Source organism: Urocitellus parryii, chromosome 10 (assembly GCF_045843805.1).
Source record: "Urocitellus parryii isolate mUroPar1 chromosome 10, mUroPar1.hap1, whole genome shotgun sequence".
In the NCBI taxonomy this organism is placed as follows: domain Eukaryota; kingdom Metazoa; phylum Chordata; class Mammalia; order Rodentia; family Sciuridae; genus Urocitellus; species Urocitellus parryii.
In genome coordinates this window covers 142172118-142199426 of record NC_135540.1, presented here as the reverse complement: position 1 = coordinate 142199426, position 27309 = coordinate 142172118, and the positions used below count along the sequence as shown (strand labels likewise).

The window sequence follows — 27309 nt, the reverse complement described above, 5'->3', positions numbered from 1 at the left end:
GAAAGGGGAGTTATTCAAGAATTAACCCTACTCTCTACCGTGAAGATTTCTGAAGACCAAAATACTGACCAGAGTATGAGGGCAGAAAAAAATCCGCAGGTGCCACTGAGCACACAGGTTACCGGGCACTTGAACTGTGTCCAATGTGTGTTGACTTCATACCTGGGCGGGCCGTCCTTGTGCCAGAAACTAGACAAGGCCAGGGTCCCTAGGCCCGAGACACTCCCCAGGATGGGGGGCCAACCCCCAACTGGAGTATGGCCATCAGGGCTCAGCAGCTCCCACAGCCCAACACCTGCCTCTCTCTCCCTGGTCTAGCCTTGTCTGGGGCTCGGCGTGCACAGCCACACCCCAATACAGGGCGCAGCCACTCCAACATGGGGCGCAGCCTGTGCAGGTGCTTAATAAACACTGCTCCAATGCACACACCAAGGGTGCTTTTAGCTCCAAATGAGGTGCAACCCCTTCTCCTGGCCCCAAGCATCCCCCTGGACAGTGGCACCCTCGCCACCTCTGCCCTGCACAAGGGCAAAGCTACCGCCTCCTGTGGCAGCCCCAACTGGGAAGGACAGAAAACCCCAGAGGGGTGACCCCCCCCCCCCATCAATCAGAACAACAGGGAAGGCACCTTCAGGCCTCTTTTGATAAAGAATCATGGTCTCCTAACTACCCAAGGAGTAGAAATTAACTGGCTCCTGCATTCTGTCCCGGGGGAGCTCTGGAGGCCTGCCCTGTGCCCTATATAGGCCGCCCACTCTCTGGCGACTGCCTTCCCCTCAGGGCCCTCCGCTTCCTAGGCTGACTGCCCAGCTCTACTCAGAACCGCACAACAGAGCTCCTGCACAGGGCAGCTGGGCCCCAGGTCCCTGTCCTACCTTTCATCATAGCTCTTCCTGGCAGTCAAATGGTCTTGGCCACTGCAGGGCCAAGGTGGCATGAGAGCAAGGTTGCAGGACAGCTGGAGCTGCTGCGGCCTGCCCTTGACCCTGGCCACAGGGGAGAGATGTCCAAACAGTGTAACTCAAGGGACCCCATCATACATCAACTAAATATCATCGGGCTATACTGGCATCAAACTGTGTCACTTTATCAACCAGATTCACTCTGAAAATGTGCTCCACCTGCCACAGAGGGGACCCAGCACAGTGCCCAGGCAGAGCGAGAGGCAAACAGTCCACCCGTCACACAGCATGCCCTCTGTCCAGTGCCTCCCAGGAAGGAGCCCCAACACAATGACCCCAGCCCTAGCAGCTGTGTGACTCTGGTCACAGTATTTTTTCATACTTTAAAAAAATATATTTTGTAGTTATAGGTGGACACAATCTTTATTTAATATTTTAACGCAGTGTTGAGGATCAAACCCAGTGCCTCACAGTGAGAGGAAGTACTCTACTGCTGAGCCCCAGCCCCTCGACACGGCTCTGGATTTTGGATTGCTCCCATGGCACCAGGTCACGGGCACCTCACCAGCCCAGGCCTAAGCCATGCCTGGCACAGACGGGTGTACTGTAAGCCACCAGCTTCCTCCCAGCACTGCCGAGCCATGGGCTTCAGGAAGCAGGGGCTGTGGGGTGGGCGACACCTGCCACACAGGACTGAGACCCAGGGCCTCCTGGAAGTAGGCCTTCGGGGCCATCCCGCCCTAGAGTGCTGCAGTGCCCACAGCCACCTTCCCTGTGAGTTCTCTTACTCAAGAATAGAGCCCAGGGCTGGGGATGTGGCTCAAGCAGTAGCGTGCTCGCCCGGCATGCGTGCAGCCCGGGTTGGATCCTCAGCACCACAAACAAACAAAGATGTTGTGTCTGCTGAAAACTAAAAAATAAATATTAAAATTCTCTCTCATTCTCTCTCTCTTAAAAAAAAAAAAAGAATAGAGCCCAGAGCACCCTCACCCAGAGCCACACCGCTACTGGAGACCATGAGCAACACATCCTCACTGCAAGTCCCCAGGACACACTGTGGGAAAGTAATTAGACCAGTGTGTGATGAGATCTTTTATGCAAATTGTGGAAATAATTGTAAGGGTAAACACATAGGGACTGTTTACGTGGAAGCAATCAGAAGAACTGTCAACACTCCTGTGGAGGGCCCATGGAGGACAGGAAGGCACAGATAACATTCTGAGCCTTGCACAGGAACCCCTTCTGATCTCGCGGCCACCTGGTGCAGTCAGGTGAGGGCTGTGCCCGCTGCTTGGCTCTGGGAATTCACACCACAGAGGCCTGAGGCCTTTCAACGCAGAAACCAGAGGACTGAACCAGCAGTGTGCCTGCAGAGTGCCAGCCGCCCCTGGGGAAGAGGCTGGTGTGGCAGCTCCTGCTGATCAGCAGTTGCCCAAGAAGGATCTGAGAGGATGCCCCAGCTGGCCCCTTGAGGAGACCTGCTGAGAATCTGCATTGTCTGACGTCACAAGGCTGGGTGCATTTGGAAGTGGCTGTGTTGAAAATAAACCCAGTCTCGGCTGGGGCGTCCCGAGTCCCCTGCTCCTCTGGTCTCTGTGTGAGATGCTTGACCACCATGACGTCTACAGAGAGTCAGGAGAGGCCGCTGGCACAGTACAGGGACCGTTAGGGGGCCTGTCTTTTCTTCTTAGAGGCCTGGGGTGGCCTCAGCTCCCCAGGCCCGTGGGCAAATGGGCAGCAGGCAGAAGGCAGCACGCAGCCATCGGGATGATGGGTGAAGAACCAACAGATGCGAGTCTTGAAGGCCTCAGAGGACAGACTCCGCTTGGCTTCAGGTGGTTTCTCCTTCTGCAGCTCCTGTCTCCAGTCACGAAGGTGGACACGCCCGTTCAGCACTGAGGAGCAGGAGACACAGCTGAGACGTTGACCAAAAGCCCACTCACTCGTGGGTCTGTTGACATCCGCTGGGTGGGTGGCACTGGTGCAGGGTGCGGGGTCAGAGGTGCAGAAGACTGCACCAAGGTTCTCCCCTGGTGGAGGGAGGAGCAGTGCCCCAGTGTTGGGAACCTGGGTGCACAGTGGGTTAACAAGCGGGAGACGGCCAGGAAGGCCTTGGTGAGCAGGAGAGGTGTAGAGGGTGGCGGCGAGCCCCGGGACTGATCCAGAACCAGCCAGTGAGGAAAGAGGGAGCCTCAGGGGGACAGCATTGCCTGCTATCCCGTTCCAGATGGGCCTGCACACCTGATGGGAAACACTTGGAGGCATCTGGGCTGGGGGCTGGCCTTCAAGGACACTTCAGCACACCAGCAGAAGACAGGTGAGGCAGGAGGGGAGGGTCCCCTCTGGGCAGCCTGAGGTGGGGGCTGTGTGCAAGCCCTTCTATCATCTGCCCCACACTGGGGTCACACAGAGCCACAACCAGAGCCCTTCCAGATGCCCACGGTGGTGATGGGGGCTGCAGGCCTGGACACATGGAGATGAGGGCAGCTGAGCCTCCCAAGCACACTGATGCAGATGCCTGCCTGGAGGCCCAGGCCTGTAGCAGAGGGATCCAGGATGGCCAGGACTGACTCAGAGCTGGGGGGCTGGGTGTGACCAGGCAGGGCAGCTGCAGGCCACTAGAGCCTGCTTGGAGCTGATGGGCAAGCAGGGCTAAGGAACAGGCCTCCCAGGTCAGGCTTAGGCTCCCCCTGGGCTTCTCCTTGGCCACTTCATTCCAAGAAGCCACCAGCTCCATGTGAACGCAGCCAAGGGAACCAAACCCTTCCTGGTTTTCACTGGAAACTATAAACCCACCCAGACAGGAAGGCTGAGAGAAACAGGGCTCCTACTGAGCAATCTGGCCACCCACTTCCAGAAGCTGAAGAGCATGTACAGCCCCAGCCAGCCTCCACAGCACCCCATGTTCTGCAGGGCCAGCCCACCTGGCTGCCCTCAAGTGACCCTTGGTGGACATTCTCCTCTGAAACCAGAGAAATGAGATCAACAGAGGCGCCTCGTTGCATGGATGGGCCTAAGAGGGGTTTGTCTTCAGGGATGCTCAAGCCCTAAGGCTGCGTGACCCTGTGTGCAACCCGATCTCGGGCCAGGGCAGCTTTAGGACACTGACCTTCCCACAGTAGCACCTTCTGGAGAGGCACAGGGCATGACACAGTCACTGGGAACCCCCTGAAGTATGCCTGGGAGGAGCCCTGGTGCAGACAGGAGCATCCGCCAGACTCCCCATGGGGCATATGACTCCATACACCAAGGAGTCTCTGGTCCAGCCTGAAGCCCCCCACCCATGCCATCCTGGACTCTCCCCACAGGCAGGCTCCTCACAGCAGTCCCTTCCGGGACAGCTCTGTGAACTAAGGCCCACTACTCTGGATTATGGAACGACCCTGTAGGTCAGGGAAAAACAGACCCAGCCAGGACACCTAAGGCCCAGCAGTGGGCATCAATGACAGAGGGACCCCAGAGGGGGCAAAGGATGGCTCCTGGTCTACCCCCAGGTCAGAGCACGGCTTGCTGCCAGCCCCTCCTGATACCTGAGCTCCCATTCTGGGCAGACGAATGCGAGGACCAGAAGGGCGGCCCTCCAGAGGCACACACTCCAGCCAGCCCCAAGTCAGACCACCAACAGTGCTCCTCCTACAGAAATGTGTTCCTAATTTTAAAACAGAATCACAGAACAAAATCCGCTCCAGCTAGCCTGCTCACACTGTCCCTGACCACACTCCTCCTCTCTCCGTGGGCGTTCCTGGACTGCAGGCAGCCTGGAACTGCTGCCTCCTCCCCTGCCCAGACACTGGCACTCCCTCAACCCAGGGCGCTGAGCAGCCTGTAGAGAAGGAAGCAAGCCCCAGGAGCGCCCACACCGGGCGCTCCACCAGCCAGGAGCCCTTGGGCAAGTTCCTCCTCCCTCTGCTTGAGAGGGGGAGGCTCTCTGCACCCGAGTGCAGGTCAGAGGGGGAGGCCACTGCACCCCAGCACCAGTCAGATGGCACGTGCCCATCAGAGGCTGCCTGCTGGCACAACTACCTATGCTCCATGCAGGCTTTGGCAGGTTGGGCAGGAGCGGATGCATGATCAGCGGGGCTCCAGCAGTGTCGGCCATGCTGTAGCCCAGCACGACGCCACACAGGGGTGCTGGCACTAGCTGACCCAAGTCACGTGAAAGAGCATTCCCTTCCCACTCTCACAAGCCCTTCTCCAGACCAGCCACGTTAGTCTGAAAAACAAAACAAAACCTCAAAGAGAGATAAGACCCAGCTTCGGTGCATATTTTTTGCATGACTGGAAGAGAATGTTTATTTGGCACCGCCTACTCAGAAGTGATTCCAAAAATAATTTTGCCCCCAACCCTGACCTGAACAGAAAAGCAACTTTATAATATTTATAATGAGAAGAGGTGCTCATCAGGAAGTCAAAGAAAATGTGCAGAAAAACAAAGAGCAGGCCTCCCGCTCCAAGAGGGTTTGAATTGGTCAAAGCTTTGGGGAAGGAAGAGCAGCTCCAGGCACAGCTGCCCAGCTGAGCTGCCCAGGGACCTGGGGTCCCCTCTCCTATACCCACCCCGACACAGGGCTCCAGGGCATTTGTAGGTGGCCCCATCCCAACAGCACACCACCTCATGGGAAGTCAGCCACCCGAGCAGCCAGGCCACCCAGGGCTGTGGGTGTGCAAGTGGGCGTGGCCCCTCTCACCCACGGGTAATGTGCACGACCAGGCTCCTGTGCACACATAGGGCAGTGCATGCACACCTACGTTCCTGCATAAGCAGGGGACAGGGCTCAGTACATGCATGCACAGAGTAAAGGGTGGAGGAGCTGGCAGCACGCCACCCTCAGGAGGCCCGGGGTCTGCTGGCTCAGGTACAAACAGCACCTCCACCACCCGTGTATCCCTGCAAGGTCCTCTCCACCACCCAACCCTGAGCTGCTTCTGACCACCTATCCTGGGTCTTAGGGTCCACACAGAATAATAAGATGGGGGCCCCAGCCCACCCAGCCTTCAGGAGGGCGTCAGGGCGTCACACAGAAACAGCATCAAGCTAACCACTTAGCTCCTCCCACCCACTGCTTAGCCATGCAGCGCAGCACAGGTCATGACTGCCCCCTCGGTAACGGTGGAGCCAGGCTGCGTGAGGGCTGAAGGCAGCGCTGCACAGGATCCTCAGGGCAACAGCAGTGACTGCTGGGGAGGGGGTCCTCATGCGGGCACCATCGCTGTGTGCCAGGCACAGACCTAGTTCTTCTCTGGCCACAGCAGCTGCGCCCCAGGCCCTTGCACACACTGCTCCCTCTGCCCCCAATACTCATCTCTGTCCTCCCAACTCCCTGAGTGCTCTTCTCCTTCTAGCCCAGCTCAGTGTGGCCTCCTAAGTCAGGCCTTCCTGAGGGCCAGCCAGGCCCAGGCTGATCTCCCTGCACACTGCGGCTCTCACAGGAATGTGTGCTCTGGAAGCTTCTAGTGTGCAGGTGGCCAAAGACAAAGCAGACGGTAACCACCACCTGGGAATGCTCCAGTGTGGCATGAGATCCAGCCAGCAGGCCTTCCCAAGGGTTACCTGCTATGCCCGAGCAACAGGTGGAATGAAAGCAGTCGGTGAGTACATCCTGGATGGACAAGGGCATAGGCTAGGGCAGGCCAAGCTGGCTAGAGGCAAGGGAACCCAAGAGGGAGAGATGGTCACAGTCCCACACAAGGAAGGAGGGTCCTAAGTGACCCGGTGGGCACAAGGAATTTGCACCCTCCCCAGGGTCTTCTGAAAGTGTTCACTTCTCCCAAGATGATGTGATTCCCTCAAGATGAAGAAGAAGGAAGGGGAGAGCAAAGCCGAGACCTGTGTGGGACATGCGGGGCCCAGGAAGGGCAGCCCACAGCCCGTACTCCCTCCCAGGCTGGCCCTCACCTTCGAACACCTGGTGACTGTTCCTGAGCAGTGTCTGCAGGCCTCCACACTCGCGCTTCAGCCTTTGCAGCGTCTCCCTGTCCAGCTCCCTGGCCACTTCCATCAAGGACAGGCTCTCTGTTGAGACGTGGGGTTTCCCCAAACAACAACGAGACATTACAAACGGGAACCAGGCAGATGTGGCTGGGTCCTGGTTCAATCCCCTCCTGCAAATTCAAATTCCTCAGAGCTCCAGTAGCCGGCCTGTACATTGGGTTCAATGGAACCCAGACCTCACAACAATGGGAACTACAGGAGCAGTGGCTCTGCCATCCGAGCTGCACAGACAGCGTAACACTGTGCAGGACCAGGATCCCACTGTCCTGTGCAGGCTGAGCGTCGAAGGATACTGCCAGAGTCTAGTGGTGGCCTAGGTCCCTCTCCTCCCTGGTACCCACAGCATCTGAAGCCAGGGAGGCAGGGCAAGGGGCAAGCCTGCTGTCCAAGCCTTCCTAGGCTGCTCCAGCCACAGCCACCAGCCGGGCCCCAGAGGCACAGGCTCCAGATAGGCCAGATGCGGCACGGAGAGCTGGGTGTGAGGTAAGAAGCAGCACCGCAGGCAGGAACTGCAAGAACCAAGGGCGCCGGAAGCCACCTGTGGGCCAACTGATCCAGGGTGTACCTCCATCCCCAGGGAAGCAGCTTCTCTCACCCAGGAGAAACTAAGGGCCTCCAGCTAGCCTCGGACCTGCAAATACCATTCTAGGGTGCTAGCACCTGGCCTCAGGGTTTCCACAGCAGGCAGGACTGGGGCCTACCACCAGTTGGCCCTAAGTCTGGAGTGATTTTTCTTTGTTCACCACTTTTAGACCCACTTCAGCATCCGGGTTCCCGTCCTGTACCCAGCTAGCCTGCCGCCTCCACCCCTGGCTGTGCCTACTTAGTGGACTACCCAAGGCCCTGTAACCTGGGGGCTGGTCTGTAGTTATGCTGCCAGATCAGCCACCTGACCAGAACCACCCTTGTCCAACAGTGGCTCCTAGGGCCCTGCAGGGCTCTGCTGACTAGGCTGTCCTGTTGGACACTTTCTGGAGAACAAGCTTGTGGTCTTGCCACATCATGCACAGGAGAGGGCAGCAGGTGAGAGGGCACTTGGCCAAGGAAGGAGCCACTGCCTCCACCTGAGCAGGACCAGTCCCATGCTGTTCAGGGAAAGGGCTCCTTGCTGTTCTCCAGCTTCCTAAAACTCCAGAAAAGTAGGTCTGCAACACCAACCCCAGCAGACAGCCCACACTGCCCCCTGGTGGCCAGCCAGTGTCCCTGCAGGGAAGGAGCCCACCTCCTTATTGAGACCCAGGAAGTTTTAGCAGGAGAACCATCGTTATAAATATAATAGCAGCTGGGTGCAGTGCTGCACCCCTGTAATCCCAGCAACTTGGGAGGCTGAGGCCAGATGATTCCAAGTTCAAGATCGGCCTGGGCAACTTAACAATGCCCTAAAGAATTTAGCAAGACCCTGTCTCAATATAAAAAATAAAAAGGGATGAGTTGTGGCTCAGCAGTAGGCAGCCCAGGGTTCAATCCCTGGCATAAAAATAAATAAATAAAAATAAATCAATAATACAATAGCAGATCATATTTTGGCCCACCTCTCTCAAATGCCACTAATCTCAGACAATGAAACAATCAGATACAACTGCTTTGATCACTATGGATTCTTTTGAGGATTTCCAGAATTAGCAAATCTTAACATTTCCAAATTCTAGCTGCACATTCAAGGGAACAGTGCTATTTCCTGGCATTCAGTGCCCTGCTTTCTAGCTGTATCATTTCTATGGTTGGGAGTAAGCAGCCCCAGCTTCTGGAGTGCATTTAACTACAAAGACCCACAATTGACGCTGGTGAGCCAGCAGGAGTGCGGCAGCCCCTGGTGTGGATGGCCTACCTCCTCCATTCCAGGTCTTCAGAACTCCTTCCTGGGAACTTCCTGTGTGTAACTTCTTTCCACCTAACAACAAATTTGCCACTTGCAAAACCACTTGATCAATAAAATCTTGAGGGAGGGAAGCGCAGTTCCTCACAGGCTCGGCCTTTTCCCTAGGGTGGAATCCAGGCAGCCAGAGCTCCACAGCCGGGGTCCCCGCTCCATGGGCAGCAGTGCAGGCCTCAGATACACCCTTGGCTTCTGCACCCAAGGCTCTGTGGGCACCTCCGTTGGCAGCCACCTGGGGTGCAGCAGGAGAAGGCTTCCCACCAGGCAGGCTCCGGGGACAGCCCTGCCTGCTGCGAATATACCGAGTCCTCTGCTCATCCATCCAAACTTCTTCAGAGGGTGGGTACGTTCTGGATTTTCCAATGAGACACACCTGCATTTAAAAGAGCAACGTAAGCATTTTGGCGGGCTCACATACTCCAGCACTTCTCTACCTATGGAACTCCCTTATTCTGGAATACAAACCACACAAGAATTTAAGTCATCTGTGATGAACCCGTTTTTGAAAATTTTTCTGGCGGTGCTGAACCTCATGCATATTAGGCAAGCACTCTACCATGGGGCTATGTTGCCAGCCCCAATATCCTTATTTTCAAAACTAACATTAATGCACATGATCTAAAAAAACTAACAATAAAAGCCCATGAAAATCTCATGACTCAGAGCTTCAGAGGTATGCAAAGGCCAAAAAAGCGGCTTCGTAGCACACCCCGTTCCAGACACGTCACTTGGGCCCACCCTCAGTGGATGACCACATCCACCCCATGAGCAGACAAGGGATTCACTCTGCAGAGCTCCCAAGGGGACAGGGAAAGAAGGCACTTGTGTCAACCCTGCCACAGCAAGGACACACAGGCCCTGGAGAGGGCTCGGTGCAGTGCGGGTGCTCAGTACACCCTAGCTTCCTTCCTCCTGAGAAACTGAATGAAGGATAGGCCTCAGGGTGGTGGTCATGGACATCTTTTCCAGGCACCAAGCAGAGGCAGGTCGCAGGGGATGTGAGAAGCCAATCCAGTGACACCGAGCCTCCCCTGCTACCCCAGCGTGCACCTGTGGTGGGACCGCAGCTTCTCTGCTGGGAGCAGGGCTGCACCTGGCATGCATTCAGCTCTGAGAACACCCAGGTCTGACAAGTAACTGGACCGCAGATGCAAACAGCAGGACAGTGGGACCTGTGACTCACCAGGGGCCTGAACTCTAGCCGATTCCATCAACCAACCCAACCTCTAAAGTCAGACTTGCCCAAACAGAGACACGAGGGGCAATAGCTAAAGGACATCTGCAAAGCAGCTCTGAGGGTGACTGCAGGGACCCAGCTGCCCACGTACGTGGATACCAGCACATCCCCAGGACCACAGCACACCTACTCTCTTGGTGGATGGAATCCTGAGGCAGTCTTCTTCCATGTGGAAGCCACAGGAGAGCCCCACTTCCTGAACAAAGTCCAAGTACTCCCGGTACTGCGTCTTCCTGCTCTGCCTGCGGCAGAACTTCCCCGTGAAGTCAAAGAAGCAGCAGGGCAGGACAAGAAACCGGCAGGCATAGGAGGACCTGCAGACAGCCACAAGAGACCTGAGCCTCAGCAGAGAGCCACATGTGGGCCACACAGGGGCAGAACAGCCAAGATTGTTCCTGGCAAATGTTTTTTTTTTTTTTTTTGGTAGAACTGAGGATTGAATCCAGGAGTGCCCTATCACTGACCTACACCCCCAACCCTTTCTATTTTCAGACAGGGTCTCACTGAGTTGCCAAAGCTGGCCTTGAATTGTGATCCTCCTGCCTCAGCCTCCTGAGCTGGGATCACAGGTGTGTGCTAATGAAAGGGTAAAGTTTCTAAGCTGGAAAGCTTGAATGTAAAAGATTAGGTATTATTAAGTTCCTCTGTTACACCCAGATTCCTGAGATAGTTAAAACAACACCCTACTGGCCGTTTAGCCTAGGGCCCTGTGCAGTTCCTCACAGGGCCCGAACCAATCAGTTTGAATGTGTAACCCGCTTACAAATGACCAATCACCGCCGCCCGGCCAGTTCCCGCCAATGATTGTGCCAATCACATCTCAGAGTTGTTGTTCAATTTCCCCGCGCCTCATGATGATTTGTTCTGATGTATGCAAAGCTCACCGCCCTCCCCAAAAAGTGTACTTAAGCTCTGTTTGAATCTCTGCTCGGGGCTCTGAGCTGCGCTCCCTTCTTGAGTGGGCACAGAGTCCCAGCGCGCTGGAATGGATCCCCAATAAATCCCCTTTTGCCAATTGCATGGAGTAAGTCTCTTGTGTGGTCTCTCCCTCCGACGCTCCGCCGGACCCCTCTTACACTACCTCACCCAGCACAGCAACATGTTTTATATTAAAGAATGAATTAGTCTTTCCCAAGTTGTGGGGAGCCATATTGAGTTACTGAAGCCAGATTTAAAGACAGGTAGTCAGTGTAGTTAGGTAAATCGGGTCTAATACCAAGTAAGATCCAAAATGGAGGCCATGTTGAAAATGAATTCCGGGAAAAGCAGAACAACTCTTGGAATGTTAATATCCCCAAGGCCCAGACCCATCCCAAAGAAATGTTAATGAAACAGCTCCCAGCAAACCTGGAGATGCTAACCCAAAAGTCCTTCCTGCCCAGATTACTCCTTTGGCCCACCTGTGCCCCATCCCTGACAGAACAAAGGACAGGAATGTGACAGGAATGCAAGAAGACCTTAGCTATATAAAGGGGAGATAACAGTGCTTCTTTTCTGCTGTCCTTTAATAAACTTCTACTTTCCACTCTGACCTTCCTCGGTGTGCTTCTTGGGTGTTATACTTCAACATTTGGGAAGCAAGGACTCGTCACGGTCAACAGCGGTAACATTACCATGCCTTCCAGTCCTGATGCACCATGGAGATCTGAAAGATCACTGTAGTCTGGCATAGTAATGCCAGTGACTCATGACTCGGTCTTTTACCCCACTCGGATAGCAAGGCCAGTCTTCTGAGTAGGCACACCCTGGGGTTGAGTACACTCAACTGTTCTTTTGTAATCCTACCCCTTGCCCTGTTTGGGATAGAATGTTCCATGGAAATTCCCTTTGTGTGTCCCCTTCTCTTACTCTGCCTTTGGGTGTGGCCTTCCTAGATGTCAGTCAACCTGCTGATAGCAGACATCTTGAAGCCTGACCCCTTGCCTCATTTCAATGGCTTCTCCCCAATAAAAGGTTTCAGCGTGCTTGCCCACGATGCTGGAGTGCTCGTGCGCACGCGCTCGCTCTCTCTCTCCCCACAGACCCTTAAGGTCAGAGGAGCCGTCACAGGACGCAAAGAAAAAGGTATCTCTGTCTCTTGTGTGGTTATTTTGTGCAGCCCAGTTCACCTGGAGTGACCCCAAGTGTTTTACCAAGTGAACATTTAAAAACAAAGCAGCGCAATGCATCTTTTCAATACAATGTGAATCTAATTACTTGAGCAAAGTATAATTTCCCACCATAGTTATTCTTATCATTGTGATCCAAACATTCAGAATACTTTGAGATTAAGCACTTGGAGTCCTTAGCTAGGAGTAAGAAACTCAGAGGAAGACACCATAAAGACTGGGTGCAGACCTGACCCTGGAACTGCAAGTTCAGACAGTTCAAAAGAACCCTGGGCAAAGGAGACCTGTCGCAGAGCCTCCAGGAGCAGCCCCCCACCTCACGGAGGCTCTAAGGGCAACCCATGTCTCACAGACGCAGAGGCAGAGAGCTCCACCTGGAAGACATCATGGCTGCAAAAGGTCACCTAATGACAGTCTGCCTTTGTTATCTGAGAGCAACTTTCAAAGAGGACCCATCTTTCAACACTGGACATAGATATCGCACAGTAAGAGTGTCGACTCACCTGGCTGCTATGACAGGAATCCAGGGTGTGAGCTCATCGGAATGGTTACCAATCAGCCAATCAACACCAGGGAAAAGGGTCTCATCACTCGGGGTGATCACGCCTTCCTTAAAGAACAGCACAAAAACAGGAGAAAATGTCGAGTCCACGTGGAGCCACCAAGGCAGCAGGACGGAGGCAGTGGAGCCACACCACAGGGCCACAGCCCACGTGGGGCATGCCCTTTTTGGCCTCGCTGCACCTCAGTCACCAGGAGCAAGGTGACGACCCTGCCCATGCCAGCCCTCAAGGACACAAATCACTGGCAACTGTTAGGGTCATCCCTGGGGACATGACTAGCCCTTTTCCGAGTGCTGATCTCCTGATAATTAAGAAGATGGCTTTATACGAACCCAAGAAGTAGCTACAGGAGAGATGGGACACAGGAACTGTCTCCCTCTGGCAGCAGGAAGAAGGAAGATGGGCCAGGGAGAGCAGCCAGGCCTGAGGCTAGGACAAGGCACCATCGCTACACCACCCAGAGCCTCCCACGGAGGGAAGCCAGCTTCACAAAAGCAAAGCACAAGCGAAGTCACACACACACATAGTCTCGATTCTGTGCTGCTGCTCCAGTTGCCTTCCATGAACCCTCGGACAGCAAGTAAGCCTCCCGACCCAGCCCCTGCCAGACAACACCTCACATGCTCCTGAGGCTGGCGGCCATCACCAGTTACTGACAGCAACATTCCCACAAACCTCCACACCACAGCGGGGGAAGATGGGCCAGCAGCCACCACAACGGCCTTCCTTCTGTAGGTGCAGCATGACGCCCAGGGAAGGGGCAAAAGTGTCATCCGCAGTCAGAACACATGGGAAGGTATGTGACCACTCACCGCTCACCACTCACCACTCAAGGGCACGCCTCACAACAAAGCCACCCGAGCAGGGCCTTTTGCAGACATGAAGTATACAAGAGTAGAGATGAAATCCTATAGTCTTTCTGGTCCTTAACATGTGCTTTTATTTACACAGATGTTGAAAAAATGAAAATGGTACTGCTGGACCTACAGTAAGTGCCTAACCTACAAGCAGGTGAAACAAGTCTTTGGAGATATGATTCTTTTATTCCCTCCCAACCTAGGTTTGAGTCTGCCCGTCTGGCTCTTCATGTGGCTTGAATTAATTGAGCCCTCCTGTACACCTGTGACTGCCATAACTGCCCCCGAGCCTCTGGCCACAGTGCCGTGGAAACAAATCCGTCCTGTCTACTTTATGAAAAGCCTTCACTGGCATTGGAAATACAGCAAACTGCAACTTTCCTACTTCATACATAGTTTCACAAAATTAAGTCAGTTTGCAACCATCACAATGCAAACATTACCAACAGGTGTTTTGTTTTAAAGCAAAAGAGGTTTTTGAAGGACAAGAGGTGGTCTGACATACTTGACCTTTGAAGTTCTAGACTGGCCCTCCACGGAAATCACTCAGCTGTATCAGGAGGAAACACTTTACCGGGAAATCTATAAACACTTTGTATTATCGAACAAAGCCACTCTTGTGAAACCACAGTTCTGAGGACAAAACTTGTGACTGGAACTCAGTGGGCTTCTACCCCCACCTTGGAACACCAGTCAGCGCCTCCAGACCAGAGACAAAGCTTTAGGGGCAAAAAGAAAAACAGATCAGAACCAGAACTCTCCAGGCAGGGTCTCCCCAAAAGAGCCAGAGGCAGGCTGCTGGGGAGCCTCCGAGGAATGATGAGAACCTCCTACCCACTCTTTTTTTTTGAACATAAGTTCTTCTTTTAAAATTTTTTTTAGTTGTTGATGGACCTTTATTTTATTCATTTACTTATATGTTGTGCTGAGAATGGAAGCCAGGGCCTCACACAAGCTACGCAAGGGCTCTCCACTGAGCTGAGCCCAGCCCCACCTCGTACCCATTCTCCAGAGCACCCACACCAGCCAGCCCTTCCCTGAGGTCCTGACTGTTTGAACTTCTTACCCAAAGAAAGGGAGGCCTCAGGACACTGGAATTTAAAGTCAGCTATTTCTCTTTTGTTGTTGCTGCTATTATTGAGCCCAGGGGTGCTTTACCACTGAGCACATCCCAACCCTGTGTATTTTTGCTTTGAGACAGGGTCACGCTAAGTGCTAGGGCCCCAAGTTGCTGAGGCTGGCCTTGAACTTCTCATCCACCTCCTAGTCTCTAGGATTACTGGCCTGGCCACCTCAGCTCACTCAACTTTATTCCTTTTGTTTTGATCATCAACCTCACAGTCCAAATCAGGGGGCCAGTTTTGCTAGGTATATAACAATCAGTGGGCTGGGGATGTGGCTCAAGTGGCAGTGCGCTCGCCTGGCATGCATGCGGCCCGGGTTCGATCCTCAGCACCACATACCAACAAAGATGTTGTGTCCGCCGAGAAATAAAAAATAAATTTTTTTTTTTTTAAGAGAGAGAGAGAGAGAGAGAGAATTTTAATGTTTATTTTTTAGTTTTCGGCGGACACAACATCTTTGTATGTGGTGCTGAGGATCGAACCCGGGCCGCACGCATGCCAGGAGAGCGCGCTACCGCTTGAGCCACATCCCCAGCCCATAAAAAATAAATATTAAAAATTCTCTCAAAAAAAAAAAAAAAAAAAACAATCAGCGTCTGCACACACATCCACAGAGCCTTCCCCAGCACATGGCCAGCTGACCAAAGGTCTTCAAGCCTGAGGTTTTACAAGTATTTTTTAACTTACTATAACACATAAACGTATATAAGCAATTATAAATCCCTCTAGAACAAGCAAAGAATAAATTTAGAATAAAAGCAATAAGGACACAGGGCAGCTGAAGCAAACTCCCCTCCTCCAGTGCTCTCTCCTTTTTAGCAATATTATTCTCCGCTTTAAAAGGCAACAGAAAACATTAAAAGTGTCCTGAAGACTTTTACTTTCTTACCTTTACTTTTTTTTTTTTTTTTGGGGGGGGGGAGACTGGGGATTAACCCTGAAGCATTTGACCACTAAGCCACACCCCAGCCCTATTTTGTACTTTATTTAGAGACAGGGTCTCACTGAGTTGCTTAGCACCTTGTCGTTGCCGGGACTGGCTTTGAACTCGTGATCCTCCTGCTTCAGGCCCTGAGCCACTGGGATTACAGGCGTGTGCCACTGCACCAGGCTTTACTTTCTATTTATGGGAGAAATAATAATATCTGCTGCCTGTTTCAATGGCAATGTGGGTCATGTGGGGGTTGGGAGATAAAGGAAGGGACTCGGCTGGAGAGCACATGGGGCTCACATTCTCCTCTCCACTCTCCAAGGAACAATAAAAAACTGTTTTCATTTCTCAAATCAACATTCTGCCCTCCAGTAGATGGGACTCTGACCTGTCATAGTCATGCCTTTGACTCCATGGACAAAGGCCTTCTAGTAATCCAGCAGCCTAGCAGCAGACACAGTATGGTAGGAATGGAGGCCATGCCCATGAAGCCTGCCAGAGGGCAGGCAGCTGAGCCCATGAAGCCCCTGGAGGGTGGGGGCCAAGCACACACAGCCTCCCCACAGGGTCCTGAACACTCACTGCACTGGAGTGTCCACAGCCTTGCAAGCACCTAAGAAGAGGAGGCACATCACCCCAAGGTGGCATGGGAACACTCTGCAGGAGACGCATGCCACACGCAGCAGGCTCAGGAGGAGGCACCTCTCATGGCCAGAGCTCAGCTTCCACTCCTCAATGTGACCAGAGGGCTGTGGAATCTCAAGTGTCCTGTCTCCCTTCCTTTCCACTTTCAGGTCCTGGTGCAGGGCTGGCTGAGCCACACACTCTCACTCAACAGGCGCCACCGGGATGAGCCTGAAGTCAAGCACATGGGCTATCAGTACCTCTAATTGGGTTTGGGGTCCATACAAGTCCCAGATTTTCCTTCTTCGGACATCGATCCCTCTGCCTGGATGCTGAAATAGTTTTAGAAACCAAAGATCACATTTATACATCACAACAAACCAGCAACAAAAATGCAAGGTCTGCAGGTAGTGCAGCACGCAGGGCAGAAACCGTGCCTGGCAGAGAGGCTTAAACTCCTGCCAGCAGCTCCTGGTCAAGGCTGTGCTTCCAGCACTCTGCTCTTCGCACCTCGGCCGAGCTCCAGCTCTCCCAGGCAAGCTGCTTACGCCCTACCTGGGAGGAGAAGGGTGCTGACACCCCCCCAGTGGTCTCCATGTCTCAGCTCCCAGGTCCCACAGGCAACCTGCTTGCAGCGATTACACAAACTCATTCTCGCAAAGCACTGGAAAAGCCCATTTTAACAGCCAGGCCGACTCTGAGTCCAGACAAGCAGCAGCAGAAGTGATGCTGTGAACCCTGTGCCTAACCTGAAGAGGAAGAGACTCTAGCAAAAGCCACAGAGCCATACTCACCCCCTCGCTGCAAAGGATGTGGACCAGGAGACCGTTTCCACACCCCAAGTCCACAAAGGACTGTTTGGTGGTTACTCCTCTCTGGGCCCTTTCCTCTTCCCACAGGATCTAAGGAAACAGAAGCGGCAAAGAAAAGCCAGTTTGTAGTTCACATGCTGAAGAATAATCCAGACACAAATCCCTCCTGGGCAGGACACATGGCCACACCTGTGATCCCAGCTACTTGAGAGGCTGAAGTAAGAGGATTTCAAGTGTGAGGCCAGCCTGGGAAACTTAGTAAGATCCTCTTTCAAAATAAAAAGTGAAAAGGGCTGGGGTTGTTGCTCAATGGTACAGCACCCCTGCGTTCAATCCTAGGACCACAAAATAATCAAAAAACCCAAATGCCACCTGTAACTACAAATTGCACTCCCAGGCCTCACTTGAAGCCCTGGGCCTCTAGGCAAATGGCACAGGGCAGTCCACTGCTGCTGCCTGACGCTTACTGCATGGGGCATCGAAGCTGCTCTTTCTTTGTTCACCAGGAGTCACATTCACGGTTGGGGCTGTAACTCAGTGGTAGAGCATATGCTCAGCACATGCAAATACCTGGTTCAATCCCCAGATTTGGGAAAAAAAAGGCCGAATTTAAGTGGTCATTTCTGATATGAGCTTTATAAATAAGTTTCTTTACACTTTCTCTTCATCCTTTAAGTTTTGTGTACTTCAAAAATCAGTAAACCTGTTATTTCTAAATTAAAAGAACAAGTCAAAGGGAAACTAAAAATGATCTAAATATTGCATAGATAAGAAAATTAAAACTAGGTAGGTGTGGTAGCGCATGCCTGTAATCCCAGTGGTTTGGGAGGCTGAGGCAGGAGGATCAAGAGTTCAAAGCCAGCCCTGGCAACTTAGCGAGGCCCCAAGCAACTCAGCAAGTCCCTCTCTCTAAATAAAATATAAAAAAGGGCTGGGGTATGGCTCAGTGGTTAAGTGCCCCTGGGTTCAATCCCTAATGCCAAAAAAAAAAGGAAAATTGAAACTATTAAGTTAAATGGCATGCCCAAATTTAGCTGGCTAGCGAGCAAGCTCAGGAAGGACCCAGGGACAGGGGCCCAGGCCCAGAGGTGAAAGGCATGTGTGTGTGAGAGCCTAGTGCCAGCCAGCACTTGAAGCTGGCTTCAGAGCGTGCTCCCTTCATGCTAACACAAAAGCACCACTCAAAGTAAAACCCTCATCTGCGTGACAAGCCTGGCAAGCAGCCTACGGCCAGCACACCATAAGTTACAGATGTGGGGACCGTCCTCCCTCCCAGGGGCAACCTCCACACACTGCATGCTGCAGACCTTCTTACCAGCAGGTACGCAGCAATAGCCACGTCTTCATATACAAACTTTTCAGGATCAGTTACTTCAGGCCACACCTAAAAGATTTTCAAGAGCACATGAAAATGGTTGTTCCATTTCCCACCACCTCACAGTAAGACATCCTCGAAGGCACAAGTCAAACTGACCTGGTAGTGCAATAAAAGGGAAAACACACCAGCTCCAAAGGACAACTGCACACCTGAGTGCTCCTACTGTGAGCCTCCCATTAAGATAAAATCAAAACAGGAAGTGTCTGGTGCAATGTGATCAAGACCAAGATGGGGCTGTAGAAATGCACAAAAGATGCGTAGATGAGGCAGTCAGACCTCAGAGGAAAATGCCCAACTACAAGATCCAGTTTATCTGGATAAAAACAACAGGGGCTGGGGATGTGGCTCAAGTAGTAGCGTGCTCGCCTGGCATGCAAGAGGCACTGCATTCAATTCTCTGCACAACATAAAAATAAAATAAAGATATTGTGTCCATCTAAAACTAAAAAATATTATAAAACAACAACAACAACAAAGAAACAGGTGGTGGGAGAGGAAAGAAGCAGGCCAGGAGCTGGACACCAAGGCTCTAGCCCGTGGCAGCAGTGGCAGTGTCCCTGCAAAGCAGGGAGGGAGCCTGGGCCCTAAGGCATGTGCAGAGACACCACTGAGGCCCCCTGGAAGGGGCAAAGCAAACGCTGGGCAAGGGCACAGCCTCACTGCTGAGGTCAGCAAGATGCGCATCAGCATCTGGCCCTAGAGGAATCCCAAAGGCCAGTGCTCACCGCTGGGATTCCACTTCCCATCAGAGTACATGACACCCCTCCAGGAAGCCAGCTCATATAAACAATCTTCAAAGCTGTAAAAACATGAGCAGTACCTTCCTGCAAGTACTGAGTAGTGGGCAAGAGGTTGGGGACACAGGCAAGGCTCTTTGAGGGAATGGGCCCAGCCCCAGGCAGAGGCCCTCCAGACTCTTGGTGCCTGGACCATCACGGTGCAGGCTGTGGCTTTCGAGTGCCTTGCAGACAGTGATGGTGATGACTGTGGGGCAAGAAACCACGACGTGTGTTTTTCCTGGGAGTACGTTCTCAATACTTGAGCTTTTCGTGTTTCCTTAAAACACCTTCAACTTCACACTAAAGAATTCCCGTAATTAATTCAATGTCCAATCATTTTCAATTACAATTCCCTTCTGACCTCTTGAAAATATAATGTAGAAAAAAGAGCAAACCTCTCCACCACACATTTTGCCTGGGTGCTGGGCGCCCCTCAAGGCGGGAGCGCAGCAACCGCCACACACTAGGGGGCACATCTGGACTTGGGGTCTGCAGCTGGACAGATGCAGAAGAACCACTCTACTCCAGGGTCTGGTCATGGCACCTCATCTACAGGGGCTCACAGATGTCCCACAGAATTACCTTCACCATTTCTTTGTACTTCTCTTTAAGTTCCTGGTAAACCTGGCTGTACCGCAGGATGGAAATGAGAGAGAGGGTGCTTTTAAATTCACTTTTCTTGCTCTCTACAGACCACTTGGCCAACCTGGCCAGCAGTTCTTCTCCAAGCCAGGTAGGATTGGGATATATAACTCCATCCGAATGCCACCTCTCTGGACAGAAAATTAAAACAGATATGAACCTTTAAAAATAAGAAAAACATGAGTAAGTGGGGCTGGTTTTAATTCTAATTTTAAATTATGTATTTATTCACCAAAAGAACAGAGCAGAAACACACACATGTATAACTATAAAATATTTTACTAAACCAGACGCCAAATGACCTCAAAGTGGTCATGAAAGTTTTGGCTACTAGAGAAAAAAAAAAAAAAAACACTTAAGAGCAGAAAGAACTCCTCCTGCTGCCAGCTGTGAAGTCCTCCTCAAGTCCCAGGGCTAGAGGGCCGTGCAGAACTGCCGGCCCTCCTCCTGTGTGCAGAGCCAGCCCTGCCCCAGCTTCGGGCTTCCTGACTTTGTAGTTTTCATGCATTTTCATGTGTGTTACTCAAACGTGAGTATACTGGCTCCCCAATACTAGCCAGAACTCCATCACAGAGAAAAGGACATGTGCATGGTCCCTCTGCATGTGTCTCTCATGTATTCTCTGTCAGCAAGGACACAACTGCCCTATGTCCTGCTCCTAGCAGGGCCAGATACACTGAGGCCCTCTCTATGTTGGATAAAGAAATGACAGCTCACAGCTCACAGTCCACAGGGGGGCAGGCGGGGACAAAGATAGGCTCAGAAGACACCACCACACTGCAAGGCCTGTAACCTGGGCAGCACCCTGGGCCCATTCCCTCAAAGCTTATTGGTCAGATGAGAAAAAGCTACAAAAACAAAGGTGACAGGCAACAAGGGTCCCTAAGAGCACACAAAACAAGGTCTTTGGATAAGAAAGGCTGCTAACTGGTTGCCAAGTGATAAGAGTGAGCAGATGGGCAGTCTTCTGAGAGCCAGGCCACCATGATGCATCAAAGGGACAATTAGCACCATGAGTGTTCCATGGAGGACAGATCTGGGAGGGGCTGGGAAGGACCCTTCCTGGACCTCGAGGCTCTTTGCCCATGTCCCCAGAGGTCCACGTGGCTTCCTCCCTCCCTCCCTCAGGCTGCTTCTTAGTTGTTCCTTTCCCTGCTGGCCTGACATAAAACCAGTGGCCCAACACTGCCATTTTTAATGCAGGGTCATGGGAAAAGAGCCACGTTTACTGTTTTGGCTTTCTTCCTAGCACGGAGAACATACCTTTTGTCTCCTCTGTGAGTCTTGCTCACCTCACATGCCTGGCACGAAGCACATGACAGGTACACAAGTACAGCCAAAAGGAAGCATGACGAGAAGCCCTCAGATACCGCCTCGTCTGCACTCAACTTAGAACGCAGTCACCTCTGGCCCCACGGTGCAAACAGTGCTCAAGGGGATGCCAGCAGCTGTCTGTGGAGCCACTTCAGGAAATTCCAACCAGGAAATAGGGGTGCCAGCCAATCCTCAGTGGCCTATCTCAGAACAGCGAGCATGACTCCATGTGGCAGGCTCATCCTCAGTGCTTACTGTAGCCAGGGGCCCTGCTGGGTGCATTCGCCATAACCTCAAGGGACAGGTGTGGCCTCAAAGCTCACCAGCAGTAGCTCCTGCATGAGTACATGCCAGGTTGATGCCAGAGGTGAGTGGCCTCCCTGTGTTCCCAAGAGAGAATGCCAATAAGGAGGGACCTCAGGGCAGGTGTCCTCAATGGACTAAGCACTCCCATTAGACTTGGCCTGCAATGGACCTGAGGCCCAGCCCTTCCTCAGAGGTCAGTAATCATCAGACCCACTTCAGAGGTGAGGAAGTGAGGGCCACATGGGTAGAGTGACAGACACGAAGACTCCACTGCTGGGGAAGCCCAGCTCTGTCTGACTCTAAACCCTGCTCTGTCCCCAGCTCTCCAGGCAGCTCAGGAGTGTTCGAGAAAGTACTGATAAGCTATGGCTCTCAGGAAAGCGGCAGTGGAAGAGTAATGAGGAAGTTTACCCTTCTTTTGCCTTGTTCATTTAATACTAATGGAATCAACCAAATGTCACACTTGCTGCACAGGACTAAATCCTGCATGGAATCAAGGGTTTTTAAGCCCTACTTTAATAATAAGCACCTCTGAATACCCACTGTGAAAGGGAGCATCATCCACTTCTCCTGATCTAGTTGTAAAAATAACAAAGTAACAACAGGACTGGAGTTGACATGACCTTCATGTCAAAACTGAGTGCTGCTGCCATGTGGGACACAGAGACTAGGGATTCCAGCCAGGTTGTTACCCCAAAACACAGGGCCAACCCAACAAGAACCAGCAAAAAGACAGGAAAGTACCCTGGAAGCCATCCTGCACAAGAGACAGGACTTCAGCTTGCCAGTGACCCAGAATCTTCCAGCTGCCCAGACAAGTAATTGATTGAAACCACAAAACAAAGAAATGAGCCAGCTGTCCAGTTCTTACCATTCTTCTTTGCTACGACTGAGCTGAATCTGATACACATTGTTCATCTTAACCTCTAAATGCCCATCTTCATTTTCTTCCAAAGGTAAAAAAGTTATGGTTCCATTGGGGACATCTGGGAAAAAAAAACAACAATAATAACAGATTACCACTGCATAGCCCTATGTCACCTCAAAGGCAGCGTGAAGAGGATGAGCGTGTCACAATCCTAGTCTCCAGAGGCCTTCCCAGTACTCCAGGAGGACAACTGTGTCTTATCACAGTCAAAGCCCAGCTTAGAAAGCACGAGGCACATGGTACTCGTTCTCAATAGCCATCTGTGGCGGTGCAGGAGCCAAGAGTTGAGGAAAAGGTGCGGTGACATGGACTGAACACTGCTCTAGATGACTGTGACCCCCCAGACGCCAGTTCAGGGCAGTGAACACCACTCCAGGCCTCTGAACTCTGGGCCCTGAACTGTGTGGAATCCTCGTGGTTACGGGGACTCTGGATTCACCACCTTCTCATTAAAATATACGCAGAGCACCTACTCCTAAGTTAACCTTAAGGCAATTTGCCAGTTTGTGTTGAAATTTAGCATAAGCTTTGTTGGTATGAAGCTCTATCCCTAAAATTGCTTGTTTACCTTTAATATAAAAAATCAGCAAAATCGAATTTAAAGATGAACGTACACCTCACTTCACAAACCAAGCACGAACAACTGAAATCACCTTCCACAGCAGGCCCAGTTCTCTACCTCTGTGTCACCCTGGTCAGCTACCAATAGCTATGATTCCTTAGTCACGTTACTCTGAGACCTGCGTGACCTCACCCAGAGCAGGGCAGAGAAATATACAAAAGCTGGGAGTGTCTCCACTTTCAAAAACAGCAGTTATTAAGCACTTAACACTGCCAGGAACTAATCCCAAGTACTTTGTAATACAAAATTTCATTTAACTACTCCCACAACTATAAGAGATTTTATTACCCCATTTTACAAATGCAAAAACTGAGGCACAGAGACACTGTAAAACCTAACTGGGGGCCACACAGCTAATAAATAGCAAAGCAGAATACAAGGCCACACCATCAGTATTCTATGGAGGACATAAATACTCTGAAGAGCTTTCCTGGAAGGGACTGAATGTACCAGGAAGCTTACAGGAGGAGCATCAATCACCTCCTGAAGAGAAAGGAAGGCAGGGCAAGACAGCAAGATCAAAGGCTTTGTGGGCTGTTTCACTGATCCTCTCAGTCTAGTGGATAGGTTATATAGGTAGATTGTTATGACCACTGATAAAAGCTGGAAGAATTCTAGACTGGACTGGGTCAGAGAGGCCCCTGGAGGAAATGCAGAAGTGTCACAAGGACACCAGGGCAGAAAGTACTGGGGGAGGGAGAATGCACCTACAGCAACTGCCGCCTTTGGTAGGCAGAGGGTCTCCCCAGGATAGCACACCCACACCCATGTCCAATACTCATGAACACATTGTTATTGGCAAAAATAGCTTTGTAGATGTGACTAAAGCTACAGGCCTTAAGTGGGAGGGTATCCCGGGTTATCCAGGTGGGTTCAGTCTCATCCCATGAGTCCTCAACAGCAGAGAACTTTCTCCAGCTGGAGGCAGAAGTCGGAGAAATTGCAAGCAAACCAAAGATTCAAAATCACTACAGGCTCAGTGGCATAGGGCACTGTCAGAGGAACCAGAGAGGCCTCTAGGAAATGACAACTAGAAAGGAAACAGGGGCACCAGTTCTACAACCATAAACAACAGGGTTCTGCCAACCTAAAGGACTTTGCAAAGTGGATTTTCTCCCTGAGCCTCCTGACAAGAGCCAAGTCAGTCAGCTCTTAGTTTCTGGCCTTGTAAATGAAACCTAGAGCAGAGAAGCCAGCAGAGACCACCAGAAATTTTAACCTACAGAACTGTAAGAAGCAGTTTGTCTGGGTTTGGCCATTAAATGCATAGTAATTTGCTACAGCAACAGTAGGAAGTTCACAAATGCTGAATAAAGTTTGAGGCAGGGAGTAGTTTAAGTCTGAAGGCCACAGTCAAAATAAATGTCTGAAATTTGAAAAACACTCAAAACTAGTCAGTTCCCTTCTGTCCAGTCACCATGCTCTTTCTCATCTGTGTCAGCATAAATTGCTTACTGAACTTTAACTTCTCTCTTTACCTGAACTTCTAATTGATCATTCAAGACCGAGCCCATCCTCACCTTCTCCCGGGGGCCTCGCGGACTCTGACCACCTGGACCAACCTCCCAACCCCTGGACTGCGGAGACGCATTTCTACACACTCCCTCAAAAACAAGCAAACACCTACAACTTCACTAGTAAATCGCCGAGGGCTGCCATGGCAGGTCCCTGCCGCGCCTTTCCAAGGGACGCTTTGCGCCCTCGCCGCGTTCCTCCTCCACTACCAGCTGCGCGCTGACCTTGCACAACCAACTCTCTGCCGGGAGCCGCGAGCGGGCAACGAGCGCTTCTTTTCGGGATGACGGTTCTGAGAGCCAGGTCGAGCTGCTGCGGGGCCTCGGGCGGCGAGCGGGCCCCGGGGCCGGAGAGGAAGGCCAGCACCTCCGGGCTGCCGTCGGCCAGGCTCCGGGACAAACGGCCCCAGAGCGAGCCCAGATCTGAGGCGCGTCCAGTCCTGACGGGCGGCCCGGGATCCCCAGCGATCAGCGGGGCCTGGGCCTGCTCAGGTCCGCCAGCCGCGGGGCCCCGCTCGGGTCCTAATCCCGGCCCGGTGTCTCCCTCAGCGGAGCCCTGGCGGGGTCCCCGCCGCTCCTGCTCGAGGCCAGCGCTCGGCCCGGGACGGCAGGCTTCGGCCCGGGGCAGGGCGACTCTCCCGCGGGCCTCCAGGCGGGCGCCGCTCAGCCGCTTGTTGACCACCTGCGGCTTCTCCAGCCACACGGCCACCGCCGCCCAGTAGCCGCCCGGGAGCAGCGCACCGGGGTCGCACACCTGCGCCCGGCCCACCTCCGCCATAGCGCGCCGGCGCCCAGATCCCAGGCGGCGCGCCCAGGCGGCGCGCGGCAATGACGCACCTGGCGGCGGCGCGCAACGTTGACGCACGTACGGCAGCGCGTCGACGTCGGGGCGCGGCGGCGGCGAAACTAGTGCCGAGGGACCTCCTCTCTGGGGTCCACGGCTGCGTCGCCTCGGTCGCTGTCCTTCCGTCCCGTCAGGGTGCTGATGCCGAGGGCGGTCTGAGCGGAGCCGGTTCTGGAGGGCTCTGGAGGCGGCACGGAGCACGCACGGCGGCCCGGAACCGCTAGTAGGAGCCCGGGAGCCCGAATGTGTGAACGCGCAAGGCCGCCGCTCTGGGGGAGCGCCCCCTGCTCCGCGTGCGGCCCGGTGTGCTTTCCTCTGGGAGAGTGACAGCCGGCCACCCCCAGGTCCGAGCTCAGCCCCGGGCCGCCGAGAACCGTGCACTGTGAGCTCGCCCAGTGAGCGTCACCGTGGAGCGGCACGCGGAGGCCGTTCTCGGGAGCGCAGGGCCAGTGGGCACAGCCCGAGGACCGCGGTGGGGAGGGTCTTCGCCCTCGAGAGCGCTGGGCCAGTGGACACAGCCGAGGACTGCGGTGGGGAGGGTCTTCGCCCTTGGGAGCCCAGGGCCAGTGGGCACAGCCCGAGGACCGCGGTGGGGACAGTTTTGCCCTCCGGAGCGCAGGGCTAGTGGGCACAGCCCGAGGACTGCGGTGGGGAGGGTTATCACTTGCAGCGAGTAAGGAGAGCACTAGGACAACTCCCAAATCAGTGTCTCCCTGATCGCTCGGGACAGGGGATTTTATTAGGGAGATTTATGCTAACCTTTATGGAAAAGACTTTGCTCCTCAGGTGAAGAATTAAGCATTATGATGAGCAAAGTTCACTGCATTACCCAGAAGGACTCACATTTTGGCTGAGTTTAAACTGATACCTTGTGGTCTAAACTGGAGGGGCTTTTTGTTTCATTTTGTTTGACCTGGAATTGAACCAATATACTACCACTGATGCTACATGCCCCAGTCCTTTTCATTTTGAGACAGAGTCTTCCTAAGTTGCTGAAGTTGACCTCCAATTTGGCAGTCCGCCTGCATCAACCTCCTAAGCCACCTAACCAAGCCTGAGAATCCTATCTGAAACAACTTGAAGGGATGTCAGCAGTTATTTAAAGAGGTGACAGCTTCCCCCAAGCACAAGCACCTTGTCCCTAAAAGTTCCTGTCTAGTAGCTGTCACAAAAAAGTTCAAAAACTGCCAGTGTCATCCAAGGTCACCAGCACCTGGTGAAAATCTCAAAAGTCTCGAAGGTTTTTCGTTCTTTCTGGGAGTTTACAATAACAGGATATATGGCAGAATCAAAATTTAAAATCACATGACAAGTGAGTTTATCAGTGAAGAGCACAGACCAAATGTGGAATTAAGTGAAAGACAGCTGAGCCATGCAGTCTCAGACACAACCTGTTCACTCCAGCCCACTGAGACTTTATTCACACCGTTGATTTTTCTGTTGTCTGAGTTAGTTTCCAGGGGCTTTTGTAACAAAGAACCACAAATGGAGACACATTCTCTCACAGTTCTGAAGGCTCTGAAGTAGAACCTACTCTCTCCCAGCTTCTGCTGCTTACAGCAGTCCTCAACACTCCTTGGCTTGTCTCGGCTTCATTACAGCCTCTGACTGTGGTCACAGCATTCTCTCTCATTTCTCAAAGTATCTTTGTTTAATAAAGATAGCACTCATATTTGATATTAGGACCAACCCTAATCCAGTGTGACATCACTGTAACTTGATTTCATCTGCCAAGGCCCTTGTGTCCACATAAGGTTAGGACTTCAGCATATCCCTTGGAAGGGCCCGATTCAACCCCAACACTGTTCAAAAATGTTTAGCCTGGTTGGGGCAGCCAACTGGCCAACTGTTACACATCTCACTGAGCTGCAAATGTGTAGTTTCACAAGAAAGTCGCTAACAAAATAACAAAAACAGCCTCCTTTTCTTTCCTCTTAAAGTGAGACCCTCTGTGCT

The 27309-nt window shown here is 52.5% G+C and overlaps 1 protein-coding gene across 3 annotated transcripts; it reads right to left on the bottom strand.

The window, feature by feature from the left end:
* Positions 1-1028: 1028 nt before the first annotated feature.
* Positions 1029-25318, bottom strand: Trmt44 (tRNA methyltransferase 44 homolog). Of its 3 annotated transcripts, none has more exons than XM_026395325.2 (11): positions 24735-25318; positions 22317-22431; positions 19766-19985; positions 18342-18410; positions 17009-17116; positions 16475-16546; positions 12619-12725; positions 10138-10321; positions 8723-9143; positions 6799-6915; positions 1032-2797 (listed from the first exon to the last, which is right to left on the bottom strand). In XM_026395325.2, the coding sequence occupies exons 1-11, from the start codon at positions 25285-25287 to the stop codon at positions 2568-2570; spliced, it is 2196 nt and encodes a 731-aa protein (XP_026251110.2). In that variant the 5' UTR covers positions 25288-25318; the 3' UTR covers positions 1032-2567. The 3 variants fall into 3 exon arrangements, with proteins under 3 accessions (XP_026251111.2, XP_026251110.2, XP_026251112.1); XM_026395327.2 differs by having other exon boundaries at positions 1033-2797; positions 19766-19956; positions 24735-24816; XM_026395326.2 differs by lacking the exon at positions 6799-6915 and having other exon boundaries at positions 1029-2797.
* Positions 25319-27309: the final 1991 nt, after the last annotated feature.

What these genes read in the sequence shown, in the direction of transcription:
- Trmt44 (XM_026395325.2), bottom strand. Translation starts at nt 25,287, where the DNA reads ATGGCGGAGGTGGGCCGGGCGCAGGTGTGCGACCCCGGTGCGCTGCTC. An exon ending in CTATTGCTGCGTACCTGCTG is followed by an intron (nt 17,117 to 18,341) that starts GTAAGAAGGTCT and finishes CTGTTTCCTTAG; the next exon opens with ATCCTGTGGGAAGAGGAAAG. An exon ending in GAAGACCTGGAATGGAGGAG is followed by an intron (nt 6,916 to 8,722) that starts GTAGGCCATCCA and finishes ACGTCTCAACAG; the next exon opens with AGAGCCTGTCCTTGATGGAA.